Source organism: Anabrus simplex, chromosome 7 (genome assembly GCF_040414725.1).
Source record: "Anabrus simplex isolate iqAnaSimp1 chromosome 7, ASM4041472v1, whole genome shotgun sequence".
Classification (NCBI taxonomy): domain Eukaryota; kingdom Metazoa; phylum Arthropoda; class Insecta; order Orthoptera; family Tettigoniidae; genus Anabrus; species Anabrus simplex.
This window is the reverse complement of record NC_090271.1, coordinates 339,315,001-339,330,936: the sequence shown is the minus strand read 5'-3', so window position 1 is coordinate 339,330,936 and position 15,936 is coordinate 339,315,001. Positions and strand designations below refer to the sequence as shown.

The 15,936-nt window shown below is 39.3% G+C and overlaps 1 protein-coding gene across 1 annotated transcript in view; it reads left to right on the top strand.

The window, feature by feature from the left end:
* Patronin (calmodulin-regulated spectrin-associated protein patronin) overlaps positions 1 to 15,936 on the top strand; it is a 760,252-nt gene that overhangs the window by 674,218 nt on the left and 70,098 nt on the right. Inside the window, exons 20-21 of the mRNA XM_067151814.2 lie at positions 2,581 to 2,664; positions 15,014 to 15,112. Coding sequence (XP_067007915.2) covers positions 2,581 to 2,664; positions 15,014 to 15,112 — 183 coding nt within the window. The remainder of the gene's footprint in view (positions 1 to 2,580; positions 2,665 to 15,013; positions 15,113 to 15,936) is intronic.

Below are 15,936 nucleotides of genomic sequence, written 5' to 3'. Positions count from 1 at the left end.
AATTGCCCGTAATGCATCAGTGATTGGATTCTAGTACACACAGTTGTTTACAGTGCTTGTTAAACATTTTTCTTTCAAATTCGTGATGAAATAAAAATATGACGTGATGGTCGTTAAAAAGTGTTGTGCAAACACGGGAACTTCAAGTGGGCCACATAACGTGAACTTTACTCGCATCTCGCATAATGTTAGCCTCAGTGTCGGTGAACTGCATGAAGGGGCGATGAAGTTACAACAAAAAGACCTCCAGCACAAAAACTTACATAACGACCATCACTTCATATTTTAATTTCATCATGGTTTTTAAGGATTAACTTTTTAACAAGCACTGTAAACAGTCGTGTGTTATTATTACAATGTATTCTACTGAGGATGACCATATGTCTAATTGAAAGTTAATCTTAACTATATGTACTGTATATCATTTATTGACTAGGAGGATAATTAAACATAGTTTGACAATTTGTAAGAAAAATCATTTATTTTGCATATCAACAAGAGTAGTGAACTTCCCTCTGTGGAATAGTTTGGCAAATTAGTCCATTAAATATTTTATAAAAATAGTCTTCGGGTTCATCAGATACTTCAAATTGTTTCTGTTCACCCTGTTTCATTAACTTATTTGGCTTAGTCTATAGAACTTTACATTTGTCAGACAACAAAAAACATATATACAAATGAAAACCATACATTGTGATTTACAGTTGATGCATCTTTTAGCATTCAGGTTCTTCACATGTGGAGTGGTGTGGACCTCACTGTTGAGCCTGGCATTGCTTCCTATCCTTATCTAACTCCACCACTGTATGCAGCCAACTCCTAAGCCTCAGATTGCAGCAAAGACTTTTAAAAATTTTGACATATTACTTTTTAGGTCGAGGTTCCGTGGCTCAGGCAGCAGCGCGCCGGTCTCTTGCCACTGGTTTCTGTGGTTCAAATCCCGGTCACTCCATGTGAGACTTGTGCTGGACAAAGCAGAGGCGGGGCAGGTATTTCTCCGTTTACTCCGGTTTTCCCTGTCATCTTTCATTCGAGCGACACTCCAGTATCATTTCATTTCATCTGTTGGTCATTTATCATTGCCCCAGAGGAGTGCGACAGGCACAATTCCTATCCTGCCCGCTAGATGGGGGCTTCATTCATTCCATTCGTGACCCAGTCAAATGACTGGAAACATTTTCACTTTTTAGCTCTGACCAATTCATATAAATACCTTAAAGTTGTAGTTTATCTCTCTAAAGCAGACTATCACAGGAGCAGTTTGTGCCACAAACCATTCATGCAACTTTCAGGTGGCATAAGTCTGTCTCTTCTGCTGCACAACACGTTCAAGTTGTGTAGTTTCGAGTGTCATGGACGCTGAACGCTGAGAACTCAACTTTTCATGCACAGTTGGATCTTGCAACCCATTTATGTTGCATTGTGGCTCTGCCTTGCCTGCGTGGAATATAGCGTATTGTCAATCAATATTGATTTGCATTTAGGGCAGTCGCCCGGGTGGCAGATTCCCTATCTGTTGCTTTCCTAGCCTTTTCCTAAATGATTTCAAAGAAATTGGAAATTTGTCGTGGGCATAAGGAAAAAGTTATACTTGAATTGTTTTTAGATTCCAGGGAGTGGTATATTTTGAATTCATTCTTGAAGGTCAAACATTCACTTAGGAGACATGTTGCCATTCTCTTAGCAGCTTCATGATGAAGTGCAACAAAAGACATATCGTTTTGTGGCAAGGAGATACTTAGCTTCTCCATCATAACAATGCCCCAGCACACCGTATCTGTCCTTCTCCCCCAGTTCTTGCTCCGGCTGATTACTACCCTTTTTGGAAAGTTAAAACCATGCTCAAGGGGTGCAGATTGGCATCAGCTAAAGAGGTGACACACACTCTGCTGGAAGTTACCAGGACAGTTCCGCCAATGGTAGTGTTGTCATGTGCTGTATGGTGAAAGTTTCTACACATGTTCACTTCTTTTTGACCCAACTTACATATAAAAATGACTGCAAGCCGACGAGAAAGGAGAAAAAACAAAGTCCTTGTAATAAATTTTTAAAATCTCAACATAGGTTTTTGATGGGCATGGGATTATACTCTTCAACTGTTGTGAAGAATGTTTGTTTCTTTTATTATTTTCCCTGTACTCCACACGAGAGTAAGAGATCTGCACACTTCTTTTTATTTATTTATTTATTATTTATTTTCCTTAAATTGCACAGGTATGATTTAGGGGGCGGTAGATGGAGAAAGGGCATACAGGGATGTGCATTGTTCTCTGGATATTCTGTTATTGTGTGGGGTTCTTCATTACTCGCACAACATTAACATCAGCACTAACTAAAGCAAACTGAACACAACCATGACATTATATCATCACCGAGAATACTTATTCTTGGGATTAGACTGTAACTCTGGAGATTAGTATTTGACAAGTTGTGGAAGTTAGGCATAAAAAAGATGGAGCAGTGCATCTCCTTGTGAATACCAGAAACTGTTGTGTATAAGATTGATATTGAATTTTTGTACAAATTCCATCTGTACTAAAACATTTTTAAAATCATATTGTTTAATTGTTAATGTTTTAGACTCTCCTGATGATGGCCGGGGGGCGTCTCCTTGCCGAAGTGTCAACCAACTGGGTAGGAGGGGGTCGTACAAGACATCACGAGGTAAGTTTGTTTACCTGGACAGGAGAGTTTACAAACAATTCCCAACTTTGCTGCCATTCTTATTTTGTTGTTAATTGCTCTATTGTATAGAAGTGCTTTTATTATTCATGTGATTACCTAACAAAGATTGTACCTTCAAAGTTTCTCTCTGAACAGCTGTGTTGGAATGAGGGCCAGTATATGCAAATGGCTCACCTAATTTGTTCTATTCATTTTTGACGGTTCATTCTTCCTGATAATACATCTTTAATTTCTGATAGTTTCTCATTGATGATATCCAAAGTGCCATGAAAAAAGCAGATGATTGCAGACCAGGAAGAAGATACCTGTTTGTGGAAAGTTTGAAGAAAGAAAAGATTCACATAATGTCTATCACTTAAAGAATTACTGTATGGAAGACCATAAAAGTGATAACGTGAGGATTTTTGTTGATATTGACACCAATATATACGAGGGGACTTCAAAAAGTAAGTTACTCATTATTGTGACAGACCAAGTAACTTTTATTGAATGTTGCACTAGACTGCAAAGTTATAGAGGTACATGACACTATTTTTCAACAGTCACCAAGTCTCCATAAACAGCGGTCGGAGCGTTCTACCAATCGTTCAATTCCGAACCATTGAAGAACCACTCTTTGAGCTTCCTCGTTGTTAGAAAGTCTCTTTCCCCCAGATGTTCTTTCAGCTTGCTGAAAAGATCTGTACGGTTGATGTTTCTATACCTCCCACAAAAACATTGAAGACAAGCTTATATTGTGCACGCCGTGTGTGGTGTTGGATTGCTGAGCAGGACAACAATGCCTTTGCGTAATTTTTCACACCTCTTGTACTTGGTGGTGGTATGCAGCAACATCAGTCTTGCACTGTAAGAGTCAGCATTAATGGTTATGCCCTTTGCTATAAACTCTGTATATACAACTCCTTCACAGTTTAACACCTTCCCTGCTGATGGTGCAACTTTTCATTTCTTCTGCGTAGCCAAGGAGGTGCATCTGCATTCCATAGACCCTCTCTTTGTTGGAGGTGTGAACTGATGCACCCATGTCTCATTATCTATAATGCTGCAGCTTAGGAAATCACTGCCTTCCACGGAGTAATGCTGAAGGAAGTGCAGAGATGCCATAAGCCTTGCGTCTTTGTCAGCAGGTGTCGGTGATTACAGAACACAGCACGAGCACAATTTCCGATAGTGCAGAAGATCTTGGACAAGGGAGCCCTGGCTGTTGAGCAATGTTCGCAATAGTCGCTCTGCGATTGCTACAGATGTTGATTGCCTTCGGTCAATGTTGATGACCTTCCTCCCTGATCAATATTACCCACGTTTGTGCAGCCTTGGTCAAATTGTTGGAACCATTTCACTATGGCTGGATGCAACATTGCATTTGATCCATATACCGCTGGAATTTCATGGTGAATCTCTGTGCAATTTTGACGTTTTGCCATCAAGAATCGTCCTGTCTCGTGTACGTCAACTTTGGAGTACATTTCCGGTTGATGCGCCATTTCACTCGCACACTGTGATGCCCATTATCAGTACCACAGCAGAACTGTGTCTGCAGGAAGCAGTGGTCTTAGCACGGGATGACATATAGCCTCTAATACAGCTGCGATTCATCACGGAACTCGTGAATTGTTTTCAAGATCATTTGCCACGCAGTGCAGCATTCATTTTGCTCAACATTGATGGAGAGGAAACGGGCACTGCTGTTAAACGTACCACTGATGCGCAGTAATGCCAAGGGAAGTATTGGAAGTTCATCTGCAGAGCCATAAGATGCACTTGGTCACCTAATGTGTTTACATAATGCTTGGCAGCAATTGGCCTTTACCAATGGAATACTGCGCATCATCACAGAGCCACCTCCATGTTTAATGGTACGAAGTAGGCAAGCTTCTTTGGGTGGCCCTCATGTATAAACCTGGCCTGTTGTTGGAAATGGTGAAGGATAACTCATCTGCACTTCTTGCATCGTGCCAACGCTTTCTTGGTGGATCAGGGGGTTGGAGATTGCCACCTGGTCTCGGATGTTCAGAATGTATTTGCAGAAACAGAATCAATACTGCTCTAATCACAGATCATCATCATCATCATCGGTTTGCCCTTCCGGTGAGCCGGGTAGGTGTTTGAAAATGAGCGTCTTCCAAAGTTGCCTATTCAAAAAGATTTTGTTGTCCATGACAGATTCCCAATTCCATCCTCTTCTCTCCACATCTTCCTTCAGTTGGTCCATCTTATCTTCTTGGTTGTCCAGCTGGTCTTCTACCTGTTACTCTCTTTTCCAAATAAGCACATGGTAACCTTGTGCTATTCATTTGTTTAACATGCCCAAACCATTTAAGTCTTCTAACGATATTGTAAAAGTTAGAGCCTCTGCTTACTCTGTTTGTTATTTCTATCTCAGCTCTGTTATTACTAGCCATTATGCTTCCTAAATATCTGAATCAGTGTACTACTTCAGCTTGGTGGTCCTGTATTTTTATGTTGCATTCTGCATTATATCTGCTGATTTTTAATGGTACTGTTTTTGATGGGTTAAATTTCATTCCATAATCATCAAACTTCTTCATTAATATATTTAATGCAACCAAATAGCATAACAGAGAATATAGATTACATTGATGGGTTACATGTTTGAATAATCACTTATAGACATTGTTCTTCTTGTACATAATTCAATGTGGTACTGTTCACACGTTTTTCCACATAGTTTGCACTCACATTCTATACTTGGGTCATGGAAGTGTTTTGATTTACAGAGTAGGTGATGAAAACCGTGAACTGCTAATCTTGTAATGACGTGTCTTAATTCAAAATTAGCTTTTGTCCATGAGCAATCTATCATTGCCCCTGTGCCATAGAAGTCTGGTTGGACTTCTTCTCTCTTCTCCGTCAGATTTGCTAGCAGTTTCTTTGATGCACCGGTGTTCGGTAGGGGCATACTTGTCCTGAGATCTTCTATGAGAAATGATTTCCTTGCCAGGAGATATAAAAGTCTAGATCGTGTTGTTTTTGATACACCTATCACCTTCTTTATATAGTTCGCTTTCACCCTTTCCAAGGTTGATAAGTTCCTCGTTGTTAAATGTGTCCAGATAATTTCAATGCCATTAGTCATTATTGGAAGAATTTTTACTCTGAATAGCAACATTGCTGTCTCCAGACTAAGTGATCTAATGTCTTTTATTTCATGCATTGCCATCATTGCTTGAGTTGCCTTTTCTGTGACAGGTTTTGTGAAACAATATGCGCTCGATTGCAGGGTGATGCCTAAATATTTGAAGTCTGATACTGTCTTTAATTTTTTATCCCGAATGAAGGTCTCTGCTGAGGCGGGTACTCTCCCTCCTTTCCTGAACACCATGGTGTCTGTTTTTGAGATGTTTATGAACAGCTTGTTTTCGGAGCACCAGTTTTGGACGTCATTTACAGTTTCCTGTAATTTTGTTATGTCTCTTGTGCCAATTACAAAATCATCGGCATACGCACAAGAAAATACTCCCTCCTTTTGGGTAATTCTTAGGATATCTGTGGTTGTAACTATAAACAGCAAAGGACTCAGTGGGTCACCCTGTAGGACCCCGTTTGATTGAGCTATTGGATCTGATAGAGTGAGGTTATCCGAAACTCGTACTTGGTTCCATTGCAGTATTGATGTGATGAGATAGGCCCATATGTTGTTCGTGCCTAGCATCTCCTTAAGCTTGTCTATCACTAGCTTCCTGTTTATCAGGTCAAAAGCCTTAGTAAAATGTATAATTTTGTCCATATAATATAGACACGGGTAGTTGGAAGTCAAGAGAATTGTATGGGAAGAAAAAGAGAAAAGTTGGGAAGAATTTACAACTAAACTGGAAGAAGACAGTAAAGGGAATATGAAAATGTAATATTGAATAGTAAAAAGTCAAAGATCGGATAAAAAAGCACTTACAGCTCTGGAGACAGCAGATGGGAATAAAATGTTTAAGCATAAAAGCAATGAACAGCTGAGTGACGATGGACAAAATCAATTTGTAGCAAATCAACGTCCCCGAAAACAGTATACGAAACAGCTTCTGTGCCTAGGACCATCTAAACTCTCACTGAACCATGTGTTCTGTGAAGACTGCTCATGCTATGTGAAATCTAAGAAACATGACGAGTACGGGCTCATTGAAGGGGAATACAAGATACTCTCTTTTTTTTTTTTACTACAAAATAATAATGTTACTGGCTTTCATTTCACTGACTACTTTTATGGTTTTTGGAGAGGCTGAGGTCCTGGAATTTTGTCCTTGGAGTGTTCTTTAACGTGGCAGTAAATCTACTGTCCCAAAGCTGACGTATTTGAGCACCTTCGAATACCACGAGACCAAGCCAGAAGGTTCTGAAGCCCTGCACTCTGCCATCCGAGTTTACGCAGCTCATAATTTATTCATTGTTTTATTATAAATAGTGATTGTAATAGTGTTATACGGGCTGAATGTTATTTCACACATTTTTTGTTAGACCGTTATTCAAGGCTATTTCCAACTCAGAAATTGCTAAAAAGTATGGAAGTGTCAGGACCAAGACACCTGCAATTGAGAAATGCATGTCTGAATGAACAGTATCTGAAATAGTCAGCAGTGTTCAAAGTGCACCTTGCTCAAGTAATAACTGCTTGCTTTGGTGGAATGTGATAACACTGCAGAAGGAATATTTCAGGCGTTGGATAGATGCTCAAATGGGAAAACTGTTTATAATTTGGTTGTGACAATGCAAACACAATTGCAGGTAAATTTAAAGGAGTGTCAGCAGTATCCTTCAGTGGTTATACGAGGCTGCCCTGAAGAAAGCAAGTGGAAATGTGAACACATTATTAGGACATAAATTTTTCTTTCTTGAAAGAAGCTCCAAAAGAAAAAAATCATTGAAGATGTATCAGGAAACCTGAGTTTAAAAGCCACATGTCAGCACAGGATGGTTATCTCTCGGGACCAGTTTCTTCAACGAATGTTAAGTGTTAACCCTGCTGTTAACGAGACTTAATGCTGGAAAAAATCCACAGCCTGTTTCCAGTCATTCAACCGGGTCAGGAAATGGAATTAAGCCCCCACCTAGCGGCAAGGATTGGAATTGTGCTGGCTGCCGAAGCCTGTCGCACTCCTGGAGCAATGATTAACACTAGAACTGCGGCTGGATGTGACCCAGCTGTTGGTTCTTTCTTCCCTATCTTCTTTGTGTCTCTACCTGGAGGGTTAGATTTTTATGACTTTTCATGAAAAGGGTCTTTAACAATCACACATAATTTTTGTTTTCAGGGGGCAACCCCCTGTTAAAAAATCCATATTTTTCTAGAACCGCAGCTGGGTCAGATTTGACCCGTCATTGATAATAATGTGTTAACATCTGTTTTTCCATTTAGCTTCTTATACTTTTTGTCCATGTGTTACTGGATTCTCCAAGCTGGCAACATCGTATTGGCTGAGGAGGAAGGGAGAGGAACAAAACCTCTTAGTCACATCTGAACAATCGTGCAGTAAGGACACTACTCACGCTTTGTTGTACAATACGTTGTTATTTTGCAGTATCGATGTGTAAATAGTGTGTGAATAGTTGACAGCAGCCGTACATCGACTTACTACTGAACACTGTCATACCTTTTGAAGCTGTAGCAAATCCTGATATGCATTTCTAAACTTTCATTTCATAATTTTATGCACTATAATTTAGATTCTTTGCACATTTCAGGCCTAAAAGTATTTAGTTTACAGTTCCTTTATCACTGCGATGCTTTTGTTCGGGCTATTAGCTTTATATAGCCCAGTCCATTTTTACTTGCTGTAAATATAATTTTTGGGTGGAAAAAAACTAAGACAAACTTTATCTTTGTACCTAATCAGGTCATTCTATGCCAGGGACCTCTCGCGGTCGTCAAAGGGGGCGTGGCCAAGAGCACTGTTCAATTCCTTCATCGGGAGAGGAGGCCATCGCTAACGAAAAGGAATTGTACAATTTGACGACAACAGAGAGGATGCGCCATCAATGAAACGAGGCAGATTTTGTGTTAAGAGCTTGATTCAGCTTCTAGCAGGTACAGAAATTGTATCTCCAGATGGCACGACATGGAAAGTTGGGGTAATTGGTGATGTTACAGCTGGTAGACATGGAGCTCATCACACTGGACCTAGTGCACATGCTAAATGTAATGTGAATGAGACTTATGTAAGTGCTTGGTGACTGACAAGATTTTTAAACATATTGTGACATGTACGGAGACAGAGGCACATCGTGTCTAAAGATTGAGGAGATGGAAACCTTTGTTGCTATACTGTACATTTGCGGTGCCATAGGAGCTAAAGGCTTAGAACTGGACTCATTGTGGTCAGAGAAGTGGGGCAATCCTATTGTAAAATCAACAAAGGTTTGTGATAAATTCAGAGAAATAGTGCGTTTCTGGAGATTTGACGTTCAATCTACCTGGTCAGAAAGACTAAAAGAAGACAAATTTGCATTGGTAACAGAAATCTAGTAAGCCTTCATTGCAAATACCCAATGTAGCTATATACCTGGTGCATATATAACTGTTGGCAAGCAGCTCTTCCCTCCTAAATGCCACTGTAAATTTACATAGTTTATGGCCTTGAAACCAGACAGATATGGGCAGAAGTATTTGATGGTGGTAGACAAAGACTCCAAATATGTCATGAGTGCTTTCCCGTATCTCGTAAAAGATGATGCTAGGCCAAATAACGAGCGCCTTGGTGATTTTGTAGTAAAGAAGTTGATGGAACCTTATGGGAAGAAATGTCACATGTGACTGTTTCTTCACCTCCTTATCTCTCTCCGAAACATTGAAATCAAATGCAACAAGTCTCGCAGGGTAGTGCCAGTATGTGTGAAAAAAGGCAAAACACAATTTGCACAGCACATGATACGTCCCTTGACAATCTATCAGGGGAGGAGCAATGAAAATGTTCTCGTTCTCAGCATTATGCACCCTGATGTGAAAATAGAGCCTCGTAACAAAAAGAAGATACCAGACACGGTCACATTTTACAGCAGCACTAAATATGGAGTAGATGTGCTCGATCAAATGGCCCGCAAATACTCGATGAAGTCGCCATCCAGTCGCTGGCCAGTTCATACGTTCTACAACTTGCTGTATTTGGCAGGAATAAATGCCTGAGTAGTGTACAACGCACTGAATGAAAAGAAACTGAAACGCAGGGACTTCATCCTGCAGCTGGGAAATATGCAGCAACTGCGATTGCAAATGCCCGCACCATTATTCCAAGTGAGATTCCTGAGAGACAGGAAAATTCTGCGTGTTGTCAGGTAAAGTCCAATTGCAAAGGAAACAAATTGTTTATGCAAAACGACTATTTGCAGCAGGTGTACAGCCAGTCGTGTGAAATGGCGTTCATGCAAGGAAACTATTTGCAGCATACTGTATATCATTGACGTTCGCCAGTTACACAATTGTCGAAATGTTCCTTATTTGTATTCTTAATATTCTAAATTTGAAATGAATTATCTAGCGCATGTACTGGTATATTCTTTAGATACCAAATCCCCATCCATTCATTAATAATCACAAAAAAGAGAGGTGGGTCATAAGTGACCCAGCCGCGGTTGTAGGGGGTATACGATCGCCACGGTTCTAGTGTTAATGACTGGCGGATGAAATTAAATGATATTGGATAGTGTTGCTGGAATGAACGATGACGGGAAAACCGCGTTACCCGGGGAAAAAACCTGTCCCGCCTCCATTTTGTCCAGCACAAATCTCGCATGGAGTGATTGGGATTTGAACCACGGAACTCGGCGGTGAGAAGCCTGCGCGCTGCCGCCTGAGCAGCGGAGGCACCGAGACTTACCGGTAACACATAATTTAACAAAATGGCAATTTCATCAATATTTGTGTTAAATTAACATGGCAGCAGCCCTGTGTTAAACCTCTTAACGGCTGTTAAAATTTCAAAATGGTAGCACGTAGAAGACGTGTTTGAGGCTTTACTGCTGTATGAAGAGAAGGGAAAGGATGACCCATACTAAAAAAAAAAATGACTCTTTAGAGTTGTCAGAAGAAAATTTTCTACAAAGATACCTAATTACCAAAGCCATAATGAACAAAGTACTAGAAGAAATTGAAAATAGGTTATAGGTTCCCACAGCAATTGCTTATAGTTGTTAGATATTATGCGTCACTCTCTCTTCAATGTAGACGACTATGTTCATGAGTGCAAGACAGGGGTGAATCAAAGAATTCCTGCTGCCATTGCAGCATTAACGAGGCAGTATTATTTTCCCCACACTAAAGGAATGCACAAAAATCATTCAAGACATATCAGTTATCACATATTCCCAGTGATGTAGGAACTTTAGATTACACTCTTATAAGAAAATATTGAATGTTGTGATATAACCGTCCGTAACCATCCGTTCTTTCATTTTTCAAGCACACTCGCATACTTTCAAATTAAAATCTGTAAGAACATTTGTCCCACATAATAACGCTTTTGTTGCCTCTTACTGCACATGTTTACGTCTTGGTGGGCTCCGCTAACCATGACCTACAATAATGTCAACCATGTGTGACAAAATGTTACCCCAACATACCGCTCGGAGCGCTTTATGCAAAGAAACAAAAGACACTCACTGCCAAACGCATTCAGAAATCTCACGGAAACGTGTGATTTGTCTTGAACAATTGTTTTATGACAAATGCTGGAAATGTGTTTGTGAAACAGGGTACTCTTAACCAAAGTGTTAAATTAATAACATTTATTAGTTAACATTTGTTAAGTAAAATTTAACACAGAGTTGTAGAAACTGGGCCACAGTGTTTTAGAACAGTGGGACCCATTGAAATCGTTGTTGCATGTTGGAGAAGAAGTCAAGTCAGAAGTAGCAATGGAAAGTGATGCCACTAAACTTTACTTCTTATTGGTGAAGAACACACTCCCTGTTTTCACTTAGTACATCATGTTATGAGTAGAATCTCCCTCCATACATAAAATGGCCAGATATATAAATGCCTACCTTAAACTAATTTCTGGATAACACTCTACTCTGGTTCCCTTTCTTCAACATTTCCTCACATGCATTATAATTAGACCTGGGATGTTAAGGCAAATGCCTATTTCGTTCCTTACGAAATAACATGATTTTTTTTAATATGTTGACGCTTCATGATAAATCCCTTACATTAATAGAGTTTTATAGTGCCCTAGAATGCCTATTTGGACTTTTAGAGCCTATTTTACTATTTTAGTGCCTAAAATTGCCTATTTTCTACATTAAAAATAAAATTCAACTGTAATTTTTACAATCACACAATGGACATCGCTGGAAACGATAGAACAGCAGAGGGTGGGTTTTTCACAGAAATGTGCTCTTCCTAGACAACTGTCACCAAAAGAATGCTGAGTGAAGGGTGGTGGTGGTGGTGGATGATTAGCTCAGAAGAATAACAAGCAGGTAGTAAAGGACGTACTGTGTCGAGTGACGGGGTGAGGGGGATTATTATCTAGGAAGAACAAGGAGCAGGTAGTAAGAAGGGGACATACTGTGTCAAGTTGCTAGTGAAAGAACATTTGTTTAAGTGAATATAGTTCATCATAACTAAAACAAAATCATCTAAGAGTGCGCTTATACAACAATGGCTTGTACAATTTCCAGGGATGACTTTTGATGGCAAGATTATTTTCTGCCAGTACTGCAATGAACAGGTATGTGCATATATCTTAAATTTCATATTAATCTAAAACTAAGGTTTAGATATTGGCTCATCTAATTAATTGTAGAGACCTAGTCCAGGTGACCTGGGTTCGATTTCCAGTACCGGCAGTAATTTAGAAATCTATGAGGTCTGGAACGTTGTTGACCCAGCATCGTGAGGACAATTGAGAAACTACAGTAAGCAATGGTCACGGAGGTAAGGCAATAGGGCTGAGGGATGTATCGTGCTGACCACATGCCACCCAATATCTGCAGGCCATGAGCTGGGCAGCAACCATTATTGAAAGCCAAGGCCCTTTGGGGACTGTAGTGTTCTTGTTCTTAATTAACTTTAGAGTAATAATGGCTTAATTTAAATTGTTCAAAATTACAAATTTTATTCAATAGCTCACCTTTTCTATTCCTCATCTTAGTCTCTAATTGACATCACTTTATTGTGTTTTAGATGTCACATGAGAAAAAATGCCACCTTCAGAAGCATGCAGATAGTGCCAGTCACAAAGAAAAACCAGCCACGAAAAGTAACATTAGACAGACTCTGCTCACACAAACTATATCTCCTAAAACCCATAATGGTTTCTATGCTGATAAGTGTAGAGCCTAGTTGCAGCAAATATCCCCTGGAATGCTGTGCATAATCCGGTTTTCAGAGATTTTTTACAGAAATACACCAAGCAGTACATCCCAACAGCATCTACATTAAAGAAAAACTACTCAGATATTTGTTACAATGAGGTCATTTTGTCAATCAGGGAGGATATTGGGGAGTCTTGCACATGGTTGTGTGTGGACGAAACCACCGACTCTGTGGGCAGGTACATTGCTAACCTTATAGTAGGAAAACTGGAACCCAATCAGGCATCTACCGCTCACCTTCTTTGCTCTAAACAGCTTGAGAAAGTCAGTAGTCAAAGCATTGCATACTTCATCAACAAGGGGTTGCAATTGTTGTATCCTGGGAGTGTTGATGATTCTAAAGTCCTTCTCCTTGTCTCCGATGCTGCTTCCTACATGATTACCACTGCACCTCTCCTCAAAACTTTCTATCCTTCTTTAATTCATGTCACTTGCATGGCCCATGCCTTACATAGACTCGCAGAAACAGTTAGGGCGAGTTTACTGCAGTAAATACTCTCATTTCAACATTGAAGAAAGTGTTCTGCAAGGCTCCTTCAAGAATAGCTATCTTTCGAGAGAAACTCCCCTCTATTCTCCTTCCACCACAGCCAATCATCACCTGTTGGGGTTCCTGGATGGAAGCTGCCCTGCATTATGCAGAACATCTTGAGGAAATCATGACTGTGATAGACAATTTGCCTTTAATGGACAACTCTGCATGTGTGTCGTCTGCCAAAGAGCTGTTAAATGATCGTTCCGGTGTTCAGAGAGACATTGCGTATATTCAGGCAAATTTTTCATTTCTTCCAGTCACCATTACAAAAATGGAGGAAAAAGGAAACAGTCTCAAACAGCAATTTTCTAAAATTAGAAGCTGAGAATAACAGACAAAGTGCTAGGGATAAGGTACGGGATAAAATAAGAGACAAGTGGTCTAGTGTACAGCAGAACAACCCAGGTTATTCAGTGCTGAAAAGGGTTCATTAGGTAATGGATGGGAAAAAGGTAGACTTACCAAGTGAAATTGAATTGAAAAATGTAGGTAAATTTTCCTATGCCCCTCTAACATCTGAGTGTGGAGCGCTCTTTTTCTGCTTTCAAAATGACTGTGGAAAATTTGGAGAAGATTATTGTTATGTACCTTAAAGCAAACTACGAATGAAAGTACTGTAGGAATGTTCCTCACAAATAATAAACACATACTCCATTCATGTTTACACCGTTATTGGATGCCTACAGTGCTGTAATTATGTACAGTGATTTTAGTATTAAGGTTTTAGATCAGTACTGATAATGATATATCATATATTCCATAACTTTTTTTGACACATGACTTTTCAATATTGTTTTTGATAAATGTATTTTTTATTCTATCTTAATTTTGCAGTTATTTTGGATAAGAATAGGGATACCACGTTTGTTAAAGTAAAAATGTATCACGTTCCAGTTTAAGTGTATATTGTAATATTTTAAAGTCTATTTCCTGCCTATCCACACATTTCTGAAACATATTTTAAGTGCCTATTTTCTCTTTTAAAAGCCTATTTACTTGATTTAAAACCCTATTTTAGGTGCCTAAAACTAATTTTTTTAGAGCCTAAAATCCCAGGTCTAATTATAATATAGTCACCCATGACCAGAGCCTCAGCCCCATTTATCTCATTAGACCTCTCCTCTCCTGTTCTTTCAATGTGATAGCCCATTTTAAAATTATTTTTGTTTAATTTTGTAGTTTAGTACTGAACAACCTAATATTTGACATTGAAAGTATGTTTATTATTTCCAACCTCCAAATGGCTTATTTAAGATTTTGCTCTGTTAATCGGGAAAATGTTATTCTTACAGCCGTATCACCCGTACAGTGTAATCTTGAAATATTAATGCAGTTACTTGGAGCATTCATTTTAATGATTGGTTTTAAGGAAAGTATTTATCTATAAAATTTAAGATTTTTCAGGTAATTGCAGCGTTGGATTTGTGCTATTTCTTTTCTGTGTAAATGTTATGATGCTTGTGCTCTTTGCAGATGTGTCGGAACCTGGCCGTGTAAGGGGCCAACAGAAATATCCCACTTATCAAGGGAACTTTAGGGGAAGAAAATCAAACTCTCTCATGAATCTGTGTGGTAAGCCGTCCATCTGTTTGGCCAAATGGTCTCCTGCGTGTTGCTGAACTTCCTTCCCAGATTCTCTTTGACCAGCATGTCCGCTGTGGTGACGGTTCTGCCTCTAACCATTCGGTTTAGTTGGTGTTGGTTCAGATATTCCTGGCACTCGGACACTGTACATATTCGACTGTCTCACATCGCCGAGTTTGTGATTGCTTCTCTTGTTGTATCAGGTTTTGTGATGGGAATTTGCTTCCAGCACTATATGTTGCGTAGTCGATGTATGTTGTTGAGTGGGCGAGTCAGCTTGAATATTCTTGTCTTACCCGTTTGTTCACAGGTATTTACAAATGCAGCACGCTGATAATAACATGCAGCTTGCATTTCTTGTGACTCTTATGGCTCTCGCATAAGGAACTGGTATTGTTTTTTTTTTACCTTTCCTTCTGTTCCTGCCTTTGTACACATTGTCTTATGGAGACCTATTGAGTGCTGTGAAAGAGAACATTTTAAACTTATGATTTTTTTATTACTTTTATGCCTCGAGTACGAGAGTGAATTTGTTTGTAAGAACACTCGAGAACAAAACTTTCCATTTCGTAGGGTCACCAGACATTGCATTTTTAATGAGTTTGTCTCTTTTTTTTCCTCAACCTCTTGCCCTCTTTAATTAGAAAAATTAGCATTCCATTTCCCTATATTTTTTTAAAATTATTCATACATTTTTATCTTGCATTATCCTTGTATTAATATTTTGTAAGTTCAAACTGTAATTACCATGTTATTCTCAAAATGGCATTTGAAGAAGTGTTTTAGTGTGTGGTCTTTTATAATAATTACCT